The following is a 17,075-nucleotide window of genomic DNA, read 5'->3' as shown; positions in this document are numbered from 1 at the left end:
GGACACATCAGGAGAGGACACATCAGGAGAGGACACATCGGGAGAGGACACATCGGGAGAGGACACATCAGGAGAGGACACATCAGGAGAGGACACATCAGGAGAGGACACATCAGGAGAGGACACATCAGGACACATCAGGAGAGGACACATCGGGAGAGGACACATCAGGAGAGGACACATCAGGAGAGGACACATCAGGACACATCAGGAGAGGACACATCGGGAGAGGACACATCGGGAGAGGACACATCAGGAGAGGACACATCAGGAGAGGACACATCGGGAGAGGACACATCGGGAGAGGACACATCAGGAGAGGACACATCAGGAGAGGACACATCAGGAGAGGACACATCGGGAGAGGACACATCAGGAGAGGACACATCAGGAGAGGACACATCGGGAGAGGACACATCAGGAGAGGACACATCAGGAGAGGACACATCAGGAGAGGACACATCAGGAGAGGACACATCAGGAGAGGACACATCGGGAGAGGACACATCGGGAGAGGACACATCGGGAGAGGACACATCGGGAGAGGACACATCAGGAGAGGACACACTGTCGTGGCAGAATCAGAATTAATTGGGTAACATAGTACTTGTCATTAGAATGTATCCTTTTGGACTACAGTGAGATACTTGAATGTATCTTGTTGTACTGTAGTGTTGGCTGTCTGCTGTTATCTGTTCTCTGTCAGGGGTCAGTCACTTGGGCCAGAGAGGGGAGAGGTGAAGCGTAGCCTAATTTTTTTTTTAAATATGTAAACACATCTTTTAAACCATGTGAAGGGATGATTGAGGGGGAACCAATTATCTCTTGGCTCCACAATGTCTGTGTGCCAGTCACTGTCTGTGTGCCAGTCACTGTCTGTGTGCCAGTCACTGTCTGTGTGCCAGTCACTGTCTGTGTGCCAGTCACTGTCTGTGTGCCAGTCACTGTCTGTGTGCCAGTCACTGTCTGTGTGCCAGTCACTGTGTCTCTGTGATCTTGTCCAGGAGGGGTGTATTTGATATATGCCATTGGGTGAGGTAATGGTGTTGGTCCTGAGTGGTACCAAGAGCGAGATAAGAACATAGTTTAGGAGACAAAGCTGAACGATAATTTATAGCCAATGCTGTCTGGCTATGTGTGTCTTTGCGATAAAGGATCTCAGTTGCAATGTGTAAGGACTCTCAGACAATTCATTTACAGACACTGAATTGATCTGAGAGTCACAGGGTTGTGATGGAGCTCATAATAATTAAAGGTGGACTTTATGATAACTCTGACTTGTATGGTGGTTTGCTCTCATGATTTGGTAAATACAGGACATTCCCACTACAACACACTGAACAAATATACATGTGAAGGAAAGAACCTGTAGTTTTGTATTCCCTTCCACATCTGCCCCCTGGTGGTGGGAGGTGATTGTTGTCCAAGTCATCTTACTAAAGGATCAATACATGTAATCTAATCACGTTAGTTTTACCTGTGGTACCACCCCTACGGCCCGTCGCAGGCTGTCCAGTCCAACGTCCCTGATGTTCTGTCCAGCGATGTAGATGTTTCCCTTCTGGGGCTCGTAAAACCGGAACAACATACGCATTATGGTGCTCTTCCTGAAACACAGAACCATGGTTACTATGGTGCTCTTCCTGAAACAACACAGAACCATGGTTACTATGGTGCTCTTCCTGAAACACAGAACCATGGTTACTATGGTGCTCTTCCTGAAACAACACAGAACCATGGTTACTATGGTGCTCTTCCTGAAACACCACAGAACCATGGTTACTATGGTGCTCTTCCTGAAACACAGAACCATGGTTACTATGGTGCTCTTCCTGAAACACAGAACCATGGTTACTATGGTGCTCTTCCTGAAACACAGAACAATGGTTACTATGGTGCTCTTCCTGAAACACAGAACCATGGTTACTATGGTGCTCTTCCTGAAACACAGAACAATGGTTACTATGGTGCTCTTCCTGAAACACAGAACCATGGTTACTATGGTGCTCTTCCTGAAAGACAGAACCGTGGTTACTATGGTGCTCTTCCTGAAAGACAGAACCATGGTTACTATGGTGCTCTTCCTGAAAGACAGAACCATGGTTACTATGGTGCTCTTCCTGAAACACAGAACAATGGTTACTATGGTGCTCTTCCTGAAACACAGAACCATGGTTACTATGGTGCTCTTCCTGAAACACAGAACCATGGTTACTATGGTGCTCTTCCTGAAACACAGAACCATGGTTACTATGGTGCTCTTCCTGAAACACAGAACCATGGTTACTATGGTGCTCTTCCTGAAACAACACAGAACCATGGTTACTATGGTGCTCTTCCTGAAACAACACAGAACCATGGTTACTATGGTGCTCTTCCTGACACACAGAACCATGGTTACTATGGTGCTCTTCCTGAAACAACACAGAACCATGGTTACTATGGTGCTCTTCCTGAAACAACACAGAACCATGGTTACTATGGTGCTCTTCCTGAAACATTCAGCATTACACTGTTGGAGCTAGAAACACCAGCATTACACTGTTGGAGCTAGGAACACCAGCATTTCACTGTTGGAGCTAGGAACACCAGCATTACACTGTTGGAGCTAGGAACACCAGCATTACACTGTTGGAGCTAGGAACACCAGCATTACACTGTTGGGGCTAGGAACACCAACATTACACTGTTGGAGCTATGAACACCATCATTACACTGTTGGAGCTAGGAACACCAGCATTACACTGTTGGAGCTATGAACACCAGCATTACACTGTTGGAGCTAGAAACACCAGCATTACACTGTTGGAGCTAGGAACACCAGCATTACACTGTTGGAGCTAGGAACACCAGCATTACACTGTTGGAGCTAGGAACACCAGCATTACACTGTTGGAGCTAGGAACACCAGCATTACACTGTTGGAGCTAGGAACACCATCATTACACTGTTGGAGCTAAGAACACCAGCATTACACTGTTGGAGCTAAGAACACCAGCATTACACTGTTGGAGCAAGGAACACCAGCATTACACTGTTGGAGCTAGGAACACCAGCATTACACTGTTGGAGCTAGGAACACCAGCATTACACTGTTGGAGCTAGGAACACCAGCATTACACTGTTGGAACTATGAACACCAGCATTACACTGTTGGAGCTAGAAACACCAGCATTACACTGTTGGAGCTAGGAACACCAGCATTACACTGTTGGAACTAGGAAGACCAGCATTTCACAACACCCACAATAACATCTGCTAAATATGTGTATGTGACCAATAGATTGTTCTATGACTTTTTATGACGCTGAATAAGCAACTAAAGGTTATAACCCAGAATCTGCAGATATAATTGGAGAGTACAAGTTAAATACAGGTTAGGACCATAAGAGGCACATTTCCACTTCAACACTAGAACAAATTAGTGAAGCAGCCGTCCAATTATGTACCAAGTAGAGCTGGTGAATAAGGGTTTCTACACCGAGACAGATCCCAGACCCAGTGACCATGTTTACATGCTCCCTATATCCCGTTATTGTTCAGGAGACTCAAGTATTCTGTTTTTGAGTTGACGCATATAGACATCATATCCCGTTTACAATAAACCCCGAAAAGCTTGTATCCCAGTGACGTGAAACCAGAATAAGATGCCTGGGATATGCTAAGAGGGGATACTGTGGCATGTCAACATCTTGTGCGGTTGACGGTAGTTTTTCACATTTAGCGAAGGGCATATCAGGGGTGGCAGTCAAATTTACATAAGTTTCTGCTTATAATTACTGACATTTGGTAGACTATATTATAATTACTGACATTTGGTAGACTATATTATAATTAATGACATTTGGTAGACTATATTATAATTAATGACATTTGGTAGACTATATTATAATTAATGACATTTGGTAGACTATATTATAATTACTGACATTTGGTAGACTATATTATAATTAATGACATTTGGTAGACTATATTATAATTAATGACATTTGGTAGACTATATTATAATTAATGACATTTGGTAGACTATATTATAATTAATGACATTTGGTAGACTATATTATAATTAATGACATTTGGTAGACTATATTATAATTAATGACATTTGGTAGACTATATTATAATTAATGACATTTGGTAGACTATATTATAATTAATGACATTTGGTAGACTATATTATAATTACTGACATTTGGTAGACTATATTATAATTAATGACATTTGGTAGACTATATTATAATTAATGACATTTGGTAGACTATATTATAATTAATGACATTTGGTAGACTATATTATAATTAATGACATTTGGTAGACTATATTATAATTAATGACATTTGGTAGACTATATTATAATTAATGACATTTGGTAGACTATTTGTTTGTCAACTATAGTTAAATTAGTAACACCGACATAATGAATTCATTAGTAATTTAGTTAACACTGAGAATGAATTCATTAGTAATGTAGTTAACACTGACAGAATGAATTCATTAGTAATGTAGTTAACACAGAGAATTAATTCATTAGTAATGTAGTTAACACAGAGAATCAATTCATTAGTAATGTAGGTAACACAGAGAATGAATTCATTAGTAATGTAGTTAACACCGACAGAATCAATTCATTAGTAATGTAGTTAACACAGACAGAATGAATTCATTAGTAATGTAGTTAACACAGACAGAATGAATTCATTAGTAATGTAGTTAACACAGACAGAATGAATTCATTAGTAATGTAGTTAACACAGAGAATGAATTCATTAGTAATGTAGTTAACACTGACAGAATGAATTCATTAGTAATGTAGTTAACACAGAGAATTAATTCATTAGTAATGTAGTTAACACAGAGAATCAATTCATTAGTAATGTAGGTAACACAGAGAATGAATTCATTAGTAATGTAGTTAACACCGACAGTATCAATTCATTAGTAATGTAGTTAACACAGACAGAATGAATTCATTAGTAATGTAGTTAACACAGACAGAATGAATTCATTAGTAATGTAGTTAACACAGACAGAATGAATTCATTAGTAATGTAGTTAACACAGAGAATGAATTCATTAGTAATGTAGTTAACACAGAGAATGAATTCATTAGTAATGTAGTTAACACAGAGAATGAATTCATTAGTAATGTAGTTAACACAGACAGAATGAATTCATTAGTAATGTAGTTAACACAGAGAATGAATTCATTAGTAATGTAGTTAACACAGAGAATGAATTCATTAGTAATGTAGTTAACACAGAGAATGAATTCATTAGTAATGTAGTTAACACAGAGAATGAATTCATTAGTAATGTAGTTAACACAGAGAATGAATTCATTAGTAATGTAGTTAACACAGAGAATGAATTCATTAGTAATGTAGGTAACACAGAGAATGAATTCATTAGTAATGTAGTTAACACCGGTAAAGTTGTCTGTTTCCATCAGGAACCGGGAGAAAACTCAACAGCATCCAAAACAGTGGAAAGATTGGTCCTGTGCAACATGTCAAATGTCATCAGTTTGACCGATTTTAAGGAAATCAAAAGCTGAGAAAACGATTGAACATGTTTCTGATAAGACATATTTGATGTGGTTGAAATACGGTGTGGTTGAAATACGGTGTGGTTGAAATACGGTGTGGTTGAAATACGGTGTGGTTGAAATACGGTGTGTGGTTGAAATACGGTGTGTGGTTGAAATACGGTGTCCAAAATGTCCTGGTTCTCCAGAAATCCTGGAAACATTCCCAAAATGTCCTGGTTCTCCAGAAATCCTGCTTGAACGATTCTGGATTTCCTGGTTATTCACAATTCCAGGGACTTTGAGAAAGCTCCCAGAAATGTGCAACCCTACTGTTGACCAGTGCACTTCATATGACCATATCAGACAGGTCAAGGCCTTTCTAAACGAGAGCTTACCCTGATCCACTCCCTCCTACAATGGCCACCTTCTTCCCAGCAGGCACCTGGAAGGAAACGCCCTCTAGAACCTTCTGTCCTTCCAGGTACTCAAAGTAGACATCCTCAAACCTGATGGTGGCTTCTTGAGGGGTGACGGAGAGAGGAGGGGCCAGCTCTCTTTCCTAGAGTAGAGAGACAAGAGAGTTAGGACTAACTACTACAGACTTACCCCTAACCCTTGACTTCTAACCCTCCTGGGGAGTTGGAGGGGGTCACAAGGAGGGCAGAGGCCAGCTCCTTCTCCTATAGACAGAGGAGAGGAACTGGACTATAAGTATAAAACCTTTAGGAATACTGTGTGCAGCTAGTCAGTAATTACAGTGTTCTAGAACTGGACTATAAGTATAGAACCTTTAGGAATACTGTGTGCAGCTAGTCAGTAATTACAGTGTTCTAGAACTGGACTATAAGTATAGAACCTTTAGGAATACTGTGTGCAGCTAGTCAGTAATTACAGTGTTCTAGAACTGGACTATAAGTATTGAACCTTTAGGAATACTGTGTGCAGCTAGTCAGTAATTACAATGTTCTAGAACTGGACTATAAGTATAGAACCTTTAGGAATACTGTGTGCAGCTAGTCAGTAATTACAGTGTTCTAGAACTGGACTATAAGTATAGAACCTTTAGGAATACTGTGTGCAGCTAGTCAGTAATTACAGTGTTCTAGAACTGGACTATAAGTATAGAACCTTTAGGAATACTGTGTGCAGCTAGTCAGTAATTACAGTGTTCTAGAACTGGACTATAAGTATAGAACCTTTAGGAATACTGTGTGCAGCTAGTCAGTAATTACAGTGTTCTAGAACTGGACTATAAGTATAGAACCTTTAGGAATACTGTGTGCAGCTAGTCAGTAATTACAGTGTTCTAGAACTGGACTATAAGTATAGAACCTTTAGGAATACTGCGTGCAGCTAGTCAGTAATTACAGTGTTCTAGAACTGGACTATAAGTATAGAACCTTTAGGAATACTGCGTGCAGCTAGTCAGTAATTACAGTGTTCTAGAACTGGACTATAAGTATAGAACCTTTAGGAATACTGCGTGCAGCTAGTCAGTAATTACAGTGTTCTAGAACTGGACTATAAGTATAGAACCTTTAGGAATACTGCGTGCAGCTAGTCAGTAATTACAGTGTCCTAGAACTGGACTATAAGTATAGAACCTTTAGGAATACTGCGTGCAGCTAGTCAGTAATTACAGTGTTCTAGAACTGGACTATAAGTATAGAACCTTTAGGAATACTGTGTGCAGCTAGTCAGTAATTACAGTGTCCTAGAACTGGACTATAAGTATAGAACCTTTAGGAATACTGTGTGCAGCTAGTCAGTAATTACAGTGTTCTAGAACTGGACTATAAGTATAGAACCTTTAGGAATACTGTGCAGCTAGTCAGTAATTACAGTGTTCTAGAACTAGGACTATAAGTATAGAACCTTTAGGAATACTGTGTGCAGCTAGTCAGTAATTACAGTGTTCTAGAACTGGACTATAAGTATAGAACCTTTAGGAATACTGTGTGCAGCTAGTCAGTAATTACAGTGTTCTAGAACTGGACTATAAGTATAGAACCTTTAGGAATACTGTGTGCAGCTAGTCAGTAATTACAGTGTTCTAGAACTGGACTATAAGTATAGAACCTTTAGGAATACTGTGTGCAGCTAGTCAGTAATTACAGTGTTCTAGAACTGGACTATAAGTATAGAACCTTTAGGAATACTGTGTGCAGCTAGTCAGTAATTACAGTGTTCTAGAACTGGACTATAAGTATAGAACCTTTAGGAATACTGTGTGCAGCTAGTCAGTAATTACAGTGTTCTAGAACTGGACTATAAGTATAGAACCTTTAGGAATACTGTGTGCAGCTAGTCAGTAATTACAGTGTTCTAGAACTAAGTATAGACTATAAGTAATTACATAGAACCTATTTAGGAATACTGTGTGCAGCTAGTCAGTAATTACAGTGTTCTAGAACTGGACTATAAGTATAGAACCTTTAGGAATACTGTGTGCAGCTAGTCAGTAATTACAGTGTTCTAGAACTGGACTATAAGTATAGAACCTTTAGGAATACTGTGTGCAGCTAGTCAGTAATTACAGTGTTCTAGAACTGGACTATAAGTATAGAACCTTTAGGAATACTGTGTGCAGCTAGTCAGTAATTACAGTGTTCTAGAACTGGACTATAAGTATAGAACCTTTAGGAATACTGTGTGCAGCTAGTCAGTAATTACAGTGTTCTAGAACTGGACTATAAGTATAGAACCTTTAGGAATACTGTGTGCAGCTAGTCAGTAATTACAGTGTTCTAGAACTGGACTATAAGTATAGAACCTTTAGGAATACTGTGTGCAGCTAGTCAGTAATTACAGTGTTCTAGAACTGGACTATAAGTATAGAACCTTTAGGAATACTGTGTGCAGCTAGTCAGTAATTACAGTGTTCTAGAACTGGACTATAAGTATAGAACCTTTAGGAATACTGTGTGCAGCTAGTCAGTAATTACAGTGTTCTAGAACTGGACTATAAGTATAGAACCTTTAGGAATACTGTGTGCAGCTAGTCAGTAATTACAGTGTTCTAGAACTGGACTGCATAAGTATAGAACCTTTAGGAATACTGTGTGCAGCTAGTCAGTAATTACAGTGTTCTAGAACTGGACTATAAGTATAGAACCTTTAGGAATACTGTGTGCAGCTAGTCAGTAATTACAGTGTTCTAGAACTGGACTATAAGTATAGAACCTTTAGGAATACTGTGTGCAGCTAGTCAGTAATTACAGTGTTCTAGAACTGGACTATAAGTATAGAACCTTTAGGAATACTGTGTGCAGCTAGTCAGTAATTACAGTGTTCTAGAACTGGACTATAAGTATAGAACCTTTAGGAATACTGTGTGCAGCTAGTCAGTAATTACAGTGTTCTAGAACTGGACTATAAGTATAGAACCTTTAGGAATACTGTGTGCAGCTAGTCAGTAATTACAGTGTTCTAGAACTGGACTATAAGTATAGAACCTTTAGGAATACTGTGTGCAGCTAGTCAGTAATTACAGTGTTCTAGAACTGGACTATAAGTATAGAACCTTTAGGAATACTGTGTGCAGCTAGTCAGTAATTACAGTGTTCTAGAACTGGACTATAAGTATAGAACCTTTAGGAATACTGTGTGCAGCTAGTCAGTAATTACAGTGTTCTAGAACTGGACTATAAGTATAGAACCTTTAGGAATACTGTGTGCAGCTAGTCAGTAATTACAGTGTTCTAGAACTGGACTATAAGTATAGAACCTTTAGGAATACTGTGTGCAGCTAGTCAGTAATTACAGTGTTCTAGAACTGGACTATAAGTATAGAACCTTTAGGAATACTGTGTGCAGCTAGTCAGTAATTACAGTGTTCTAGAACTGGACCTTTAGGAATATAAGTATAGAACCTTTAGGAATACTGTGTGCAGCTAGTCAGTAATTACAGTGTTCTAGAACTGGACTATAAGTATAGAACCTTTAGGAATACTGTGTGCAGCTAGTCAGTAATTACAGTGTTCTAGAACTGGACTATAAGTATAGAACCTTTAGGAATACTGTGTGCAGCTAGTCAGTAATTACAGTGTTCTAGAACTGGACTATAAGTATAGAACCTTTAGGAATACTGTGTGCAGCTAGTCAGTAATTACAGTGTTCTAGAACTGGACTATAAGTATAGAACCTTTAGGAATACTGTGTGCAGCTAGTCAGTAATTACAGTGTTCTAGAACTGGACTATAAGTATAGAACCTTTAGGAATACTGTGTGCAGCTAGTCAGTAATTACAGTGTTCTAGAACTGGACTATAAGTATAGAACCTTTAGGAATACTGTGTGCAGCTAGTCAGTAATTACAGTGTTCTAGAACTGGACTATAAGTATAGAACCTTTAGGAATACTGTGTGCAGCTAGTCAGTAATTACAGTGTTCTAGAACTGGACTATAAGTATAGAACCTTTAGGAATACTGTGTGCAGCTAGTCAGTAATTACAGTGTTCTAGAACTGGACTATAAGTATAGAACCTTTAGGAATACTGTGTGCAGCTAGTCAGTAATTACAGTGTTCTAGAACTGGACTATAAGTATAGAACCTTTAGGAATACTGTGTGCAGCTAGTCAGTAATTACAGTGTTCTAGAACTGGACTATAAGTATAGAACCTTTAGGAATACTGTGTGCAGCTAGTCAGTAATTACAGTGTTCTAGAACTGGACTATAAGTATAGAACCTTTAGGAATACTGTGTGCAGCTAGTCAGTAATTACAGTGTTCTAGAACTGGACTATAAGTATAGAACCTTTAGGAATACTGTGTGCAGCTAGTCAGTAATTACAGTGTTCTAGAACTGGACTATAAGTATAGAACCTTTAGGAATACTGTGTGCAGCTAGTCAGTAATTACAGTGTTCTAGAACTGGACTATAAGTATAGAACCTTTAGGAATACTGTGTGCAGCTAGTCAGTAATTACAGTGTTCTAGAACTGGACTATAAGTATAGAACCTTTAGGAATACTGTGTGCAGCTAGTCAGTAATTACAGTGTTCTAGAACTGGACTATAAGTATAGAACCTTTAGGAATACTGTGTGCAGCTAGTCAATAATTACAGTGTTCTAGAACTGGACTATAAGTATAGAACCTTTAGGAATACTGTGTGCAGCTAGTCAGTAATTACAATGTTCTAGAACTGGACTATAAGTATAGAACCTTTAGGAATACTGTGTGCAGCTAGTCAGTAATTACAGTGTTCTAGAACTGGACTATAAGTATAGAACCTTTAGGAATACTGTGTGCAGCTAGTCAGTAATTACAGTGTTCTAGAACTGACTATAAGTATAGAACCTTTAGGAATACTGTGTGCAGCTAGTCAGTAATTACAGTGTTCTAGAACTGGACTATAAGTATAGAACCTTTAGGAATACTGTGTGCAGCTAGTTAGTAATTACAGTGTTCTAGAACTGGACTATAAGTATAGAACCTTTAGGAATACTGTGTGCAGCTAGTTAGTAATTACAGTGTTCTAGAACTGGACTATAAGTATAAAACCTAACCTTTAGGGAACCTTGTCTTACCTTGATCTTGGTGTCAACACTGAGCAGTGTGAAGAGTGTATTCATGTCGATCAGGGCCTGGCGTGTCTCTCTGTACACGGTGCCCAGGAAGTTAAGAGGCAGAGAGAGCTGGAACAGCAGACCATTCACCATCACCAGGTCTCCTACTGTCATAGAACCTGTCAACAACAACAGGAAGTTAAGAGGCAGAGAGATCTGGAACAGCAGACCATTCACCATCACCAGGTCTCCTACTGTCATAGAACCTGTCAACAACAACAGGAAGTTAAGAGGCAGAGAGAGCTGGAACAGCAGACCATTCACCATCACCAGGTCTCCTACTGTCATAGAACCTGTCAACAACAACAGGAAGTTAAGAGGCAGAGAGATCTGGAACAGCAGACCATTCACCATCACCAGGTCTCCTACTGTCATAGAGCCTGTCAACAACAACAGGAAGTTAAGAGGCAGAGAGAGCTGGAACAGCAGACCATTCACCATCACCAGGTCTCCTACTGTCATAGAGCCTGTCAACAACAACAGGAAGTTAAGAGGCAGAGAGAGCTGGAACAGCAGACCATTCACCATCACCAGGTCTCCTACTGTCATAGAGCCTTCAACAACACACTGTCATCCACAACTGATTAAAAGAGGAATCTGCAGGAATGGAATGTTGATTTTGTAATGTCAATTGATTTGGAAAGGGTTCTCAACATTCTATTTCTGGACCCTCTCTTCACCTGTCATGATGCCCTTGGTAGGACTAGGGTTATTTTTTATTTATTTAACCTTTATTTAACTAGGCAAGTCAGTTAAGAACAAATTCTTACTTTCAATGACGGCCTAGGAACAGTGGGTTAACTGCCTGTTCAGGGGCAGAACGACAGATTTGTACCTTGTCAGCTCGGGGAATTGAACCTTTCGGTTACTAGTCCAACGCTCTAACCACTAGGCTACCCTGCCGCCCCAGGGTGAAGGGTTAGGGTGTAGGGGTTAGTTAGGGTGTAGGGGTTAGGGTGTAGGAGTTAGGGTGTAGGGGTTAAGATTAGTTAGGGTGTAGGGATTAGTTAGGGTTAGGTACGGTGTAGGGGTTAGATAGGGTGTAGGGGTTAGATAGGTGTAGGGGTTAGGGTTAGGGTTTAGGTGTAGGAGTTAGGGTTAGTTATGGTGTAGGGGTTAGTTAGGGTGTAGGGGTTAGGTTAGTTAGGGTGTAGGGGTTAGGTTTAGTTAGGGTGTAAGGTTAGGTTTAGTTAGGTGTAGGGGTTAGGGTTAGTTAGGTGTAGGGGTTAGGTTAGTTAGGTGTAGGGATTAGGTTAGTTAGGTGTACGGGTTAGGTGTAGGGGTTAGGTTAGTTAGGGGTAGGGGTTAGGGTGTAGGGTTAGTTAGGTGTAGGGGTTAGGGTTAGTTAGGTGTAGGGTTAGGGTGTAGGGGTTAGTTTGGGTTAGTTAGGTGTAGGGGTTAGTTTGGGTTAGTTAGGGTGTAGGGGTTAGGGATAGTTAGGGTGTAGGGGTTAGGATGTAGGGGTTAGGGTTAGTTTGGGTTAGTTAGGTGTAGGGGTTAGGGTTGGTTTGGGTTAGTTAGGTGTAGGGGTTAGTTAGGATGTAAGGGTTAGGTGTAGGGTTAGGTGTAGGGTTAGGGTTAGTTTGGGTTTGTTAGGTGTAGGTTAGTTAGGTGTAGGGGTAGGGCTAGGTGTAGGGGCTAGTTAGGTGTAGGGTTCGGGTTAGTTAGGGTGTAGGGATTCGTGTTAGTTAGGGTGTAGGGGTAGGGTTAGGGTTACCTGCCATGATCCCCTTGCTAGCTAGCACCATGATACCAGTGAGGCCCACACTAAAGATGACACTCTGTCCAAAGTTGAGCATGGCCAGGGTATAGGTGGTCTTCAGGGAGGAGGACTCGTAGCTCTTCAGATAACCATCATACTTCTCTGCTTCAAACTTCTCATTGTTGAAATACTGGAACAGAGAGAGAGGGAGGTAAGATCAGGTGAGGTCAGACAGTATCGTGTAGTAGAATACTGGAACAGAGAGAGAGGGAGGTGAGGTAAGATCAGGTGAGATCAGGTAAGGTCAGGTGAGATCAGGTAAGGTCAAGTGAGGTCAGGTAAGGTCAAGTGAGGTCAGGTAAGGTCAAGTGATGTCAGGTCAGGTGAGATCAGGTAAGGTGAGGTCAGGTGAGATCAGGTAAGGTGAGGTCAGTTAAGGTCAGGTGAGATCAGGTAAGGTGAGGTGAGGTCAGTTAAGGTCAGGTGAGATCAGGTAAGGTGAGGTCAGGTGAGATCAGGTAAGGTGAGATCAGGTAAGGTCAGTTAAGGTCAGATCAGGTAAGGTGAGGTCAGGTGAGATCAGGTAAGGTCAGGTCAGGTGAGATCAGGTAAGGTGAGGTCAGGTGAGATCAGGTAAAGTCAGGTCAGGTGAGATCAGGTGAGATCAGGTCAGGTGAGATCAGGTAAGGTGAGGTCAGGTGAGATCAGGTAAGGTCAGGTCAGGTGAGATCAGGTAAGGTGAGGTCAGGTCAGGTGAGATCATGTAAGGTGAGGTCAGGTAAGGTGAGGTCAGGTGAGATCAGGTGAGATCAGGGGAGGTCCGGTGAGATCAGGTAAGGTGAGGTCAGGTGAGATCAGGTAAGGTGAGGTCAGGTGAGATCAGGTAAGGTGAGGTCAGGTGAGATCAGGTGAGATCAGGTAAGGTGAGGTAAGGTGAGATCAGGTAAGGTGAGATCAGGTGAGATCAGGTAAGGTGAGGTAAGGTGAGATCAGGTAAGGTGAGATCAGGTGAGATCAGGTAAGGTGAGGTAAGGTCAGGTAAGGTGAGATCAGGTGAGATCAGGTAAGGTGAGGTAAGGTGAGATCAGGTAAGGTGAGGTCAGGTGAGATCAGGTAAGGTGAGGTCAGGTGAGATCAGGTAAGGTGAGATCAGGTCAGGTGAGATCAGGTAAGGTGAGATCAGGTCAGGTGAGATCAGGTCAGGTGAGATCAGGTAAGGTGAGGTCAGGTGAGATCAGGTAAGGTGAGGTCAGGTAAGGTGAGGTCAGGTAAGGTGAGGTCAGGTAAGGTGAGGTCAGGTAAGGTGAGGTCAGGTGAGATCAGGTCAGGTGAGGTCAGGTGAGATCAGGTCAGGTGAGATCAGGTCAGGTGAGGTCAGGTCAGGTGAGGTCAGGTAAGGTGAGGTCAGGTAAGGTCAGGTAAGGTCAGGTGAGATCAGGTCAGGTGAGATCAGGTGAGGTCAGGTAAGGTGAGGTCAGGTAAGGTGAGGTCAGGTAAGGTCAGGTAAGGTCAGGTGAGATCAGGTAAGGTGAGGTCAGGTGAGATCAGGTAAGGTGAGGTCAGGTGAGATGAGGTCAGGTGAGATCAGGTAAGATCAGGTAAGGTAAGGTGAGGTAAGGTGAGGTCAGGTGAGATGAGGTCAGGTGAGATCAGGTAAGGTGAGGTCAGGTGAGATCAGGTAAGGTGAGGTCAGGTGAGATCAGGTAAGGTGAGGTCAGGTGAGATCAGGTCAGGTGAACTCAGGTGAGATCAGGTAAGGTGAGGTCAGGTGAGATCAGGTCAGGTGAGATCAGGTAAGGTGAGATCAGGTGAGATCAGGTAAGGTGAGATCAGGTAAGGTGAGGTCAGGTGAGATCAGGTCAGGTGAGGTCAGGTGAGATCAGGTCAGGTGAGATCAGGTAAGGTGAGGTCAGGTAAGGCGAGGTCAGGTGAGATCAGGTAAGGTGAGGTCAGGTGAGATCAGGTAAGGTGAGGTCAGGTGAGATCAGGTAAGGTCAGGTGAGGTCAGGTAAGGTGAGGTCAGGTGAGGTCAGGTAAGGTGAGGTCAGGTGAGATCAGGTCAGGTGAGGTCAGGTGAGATCAGGTAAGGTGAGGTCAGGTAAGGTGAGGTCAGGTGAGATCAGGTAAGGTGAGGTCAGGTGAGATCAGGTCAGGTGAGGTCAAGTGAGATCAGGTAAGGTGAGGTCAGGTGAGATCAGGTAAGGTGAAGTCAGGTGAGATCAGGTAAGGTGAGGTCAGGTGAGATCAGGTGAGATCAGGTAAGGTGAGGTCAGGTGAGATCAGGTAAGGTGAGGTCAGGTGAGATCAGGTCAGGTGAGATCAGGTCAGGTGAGATCAGGTAAGGTGAGGTAAGGTGAGATCAGGTAAGGTGAGGTCAGGTGAGATCAGGTCAGGTGAGATCAGGTCAGGTGAGATCAGGTAAGGTGAGGTCAGGTGAGATCAGGTAAGGTGAGGTCAGGTGAGATCAGGTAAGGTGAGGTAAGGTGAGATCAGGTAAGGTGAGGTAAGGTGAGATCAGGTAAGGTGAGGTCAGGTGAGATCAGGTGAGATCAGGTAAGGTGAGGTCAGGTGAGATCAGGTAAGGTGAGGTCAGGTGAGATCATGTCAGGTGAGATCAGGTCAGGTGAGATCAGGTAAGGTGAGGTAAGGTGAGATCAGGTAAGGTGAGGTCAGGTGAGATCAGGTCAGGTGAGATCAGGTCAGGTGAGATCAGGTCAGGTGAGGTCAGGTGAGATCAGGTAAGGTGAGGTCAGGTGAGATCAGGTAAGGTGAGATCAGGTAAGGTGAGGTCAGGTGAGATCAGGTCAGGTGAGGTCAGGTAAGGTGAGATCAGGTAAGGTGAGATCAGGTAAGGTGAGATCAGGTAAGGTGAGGTCAGACAGTACTGTGTAATAGCGAATGAAGACAGACAGGTCAGGTAAGGTGAGGTCAGACAGTACTGTGTAATAGAGAATGAAGACAGACAGGTCAGGTCAGGTGAGGTCAGACAGTACTGTGTAATAGAGAATGAAGACAGACAGGTTGGGACCAACAGAGGGCTAATGTTCCATTTGTCAGCTGTGGCTTGACTGTCTAAATAATATACACAACATACACAACATAATAATATACTGAACTAAAATATAAACACATGTAATAATAATAATAATATACTAAAATATAAACACATGTAATAATAATAATAATAATATACTAAAATATAAATGCAACATGTAAAGTGTTGGTCCCATGAGCTGAAATAAAAGATCCCAGAAATTTTCCAGGCGCACAAAAAGCAAATGTTGTGCACAAAGTTGTTAACATCCCTGTTAGTGAGCATTTCTCTGTTGCCAAGATAATCCATCTACCTGACAGGTGTGGCGTATCAAGAAGCTGATTAAACAGCATGATCATTACACAGGTACACCTTGTGCTGGGGACAATAAAAGGCCACTCTAAAATGTGCAGTTTTGTCACACAACACAATGCCACAGATGTCTCAAGTTTAAAGGGAGTGTACAATTGGCATGCTGACTGCAGGAATGTCCACCAGAGCTGTTGCCAGAGAATTCAATGTTAATTTCTATAAACTGCCTCTAACATTGTTTTAGAGAATTTGGCAGTAGGCCCAACAGGGCTCACAACCGCAGACCATGGGTAGCAAGCCCAGGAACACGACATCCGGCATATTCACCTGCGGTATCGTCTGAGACCAGACACCCGGACAGCTGATGAAACAGAGGAGTATTTCTGTCTGTGCCCTCCCAGGCCCACCCATCGCTGTGCCCCTGCCCAGTCATGTGAAATCCATAGATTAGGACCTACTGAATTGATTTAAATTGACTGATTTCCTTATATGAACTGTAACTCAGTAAAATGGTTGAAACTATTGCGTTTATATTTTTGTTTAGAATAATATGTAACAACTAGCATGGGTTGATAGTATGACTAGGATTGTGCCTTTGGCTACTGGACAAAAGAAGGTTGATATCAAATAATTGCCTCCACGGATATGGTCTGATTTTGGCTACTTTGAAGGGAAGACCTGCCTCAGAATACATAGTAAAACATTCAGGTTTCAAACCAAATACATACTTCCTCCAGCTCCTTACAAAGTGGTGTGAGGCGCTGATGAAGCCTGCCTTCCTATGTATTAGTTGTTTGGGATGCTGTTTCAGCAGCTCTCACGCTGTCTGACAGATTTTCATTGTTGGTAATCAGGCCTACTACTGCTGAGTTCCTCACCTCCTCCCTGTAGACTCTCATCATTGTTGGTAATCAGGCCTACTACTGCTGAGT

General features: G+C 42.0%; 1 protein-coding gene across 1 annotated transcript in view; it reads right to left on the bottom strand.

The window, feature by feature from the left end:
• Window positions 1–12,987, bottom strand: part of LOC124028634 (iron-sulfur clusters transporter ABCB7, mitochondrial-like) — a gene marked incomplete at its 5' end in the record, with an annotated part of 28,235 nt that extends 15,248 nt beyond the window's left edge. Inside the window, 4 exon segments of the mRNA XM_046340647.1 lie at window positions 1,478–1,607; window positions 5,923–6,086; window positions 11,057–11,214; window positions 12,813–12,987. Of these exon segments, the coding sequence (XP_046196603.1) occupies window positions 1,478–1,607; window positions 5,923–6,086; window positions 11,057–11,214; window positions 12,813–12,987 (627 nt within the window).
• Between the last annotated feature and the right edge of the window lie 4,088 nt (window positions 12,988–17,075).

Source organism: Oncorhynchus gorbuscha, unplaced genomic scaffold (assembly GCF_021184085.1).
Source record: "Oncorhynchus gorbuscha isolate QuinsamMale2020 ecotype Even-year unplaced genomic scaffold, OgorEven_v1.0 Un_scaffold_4551, whole genome shotgun sequence".
NCBI lineage: Eukaryota > Metazoa > Chordata > Actinopteri > Salmoniformes > Salmonidae > Oncorhynchus > Oncorhynchus gorbuscha.
Note: the sequence above shows the minus strand (reverse complement) of the source record. Positions and strands in the feature narration are given on the sequence as shown.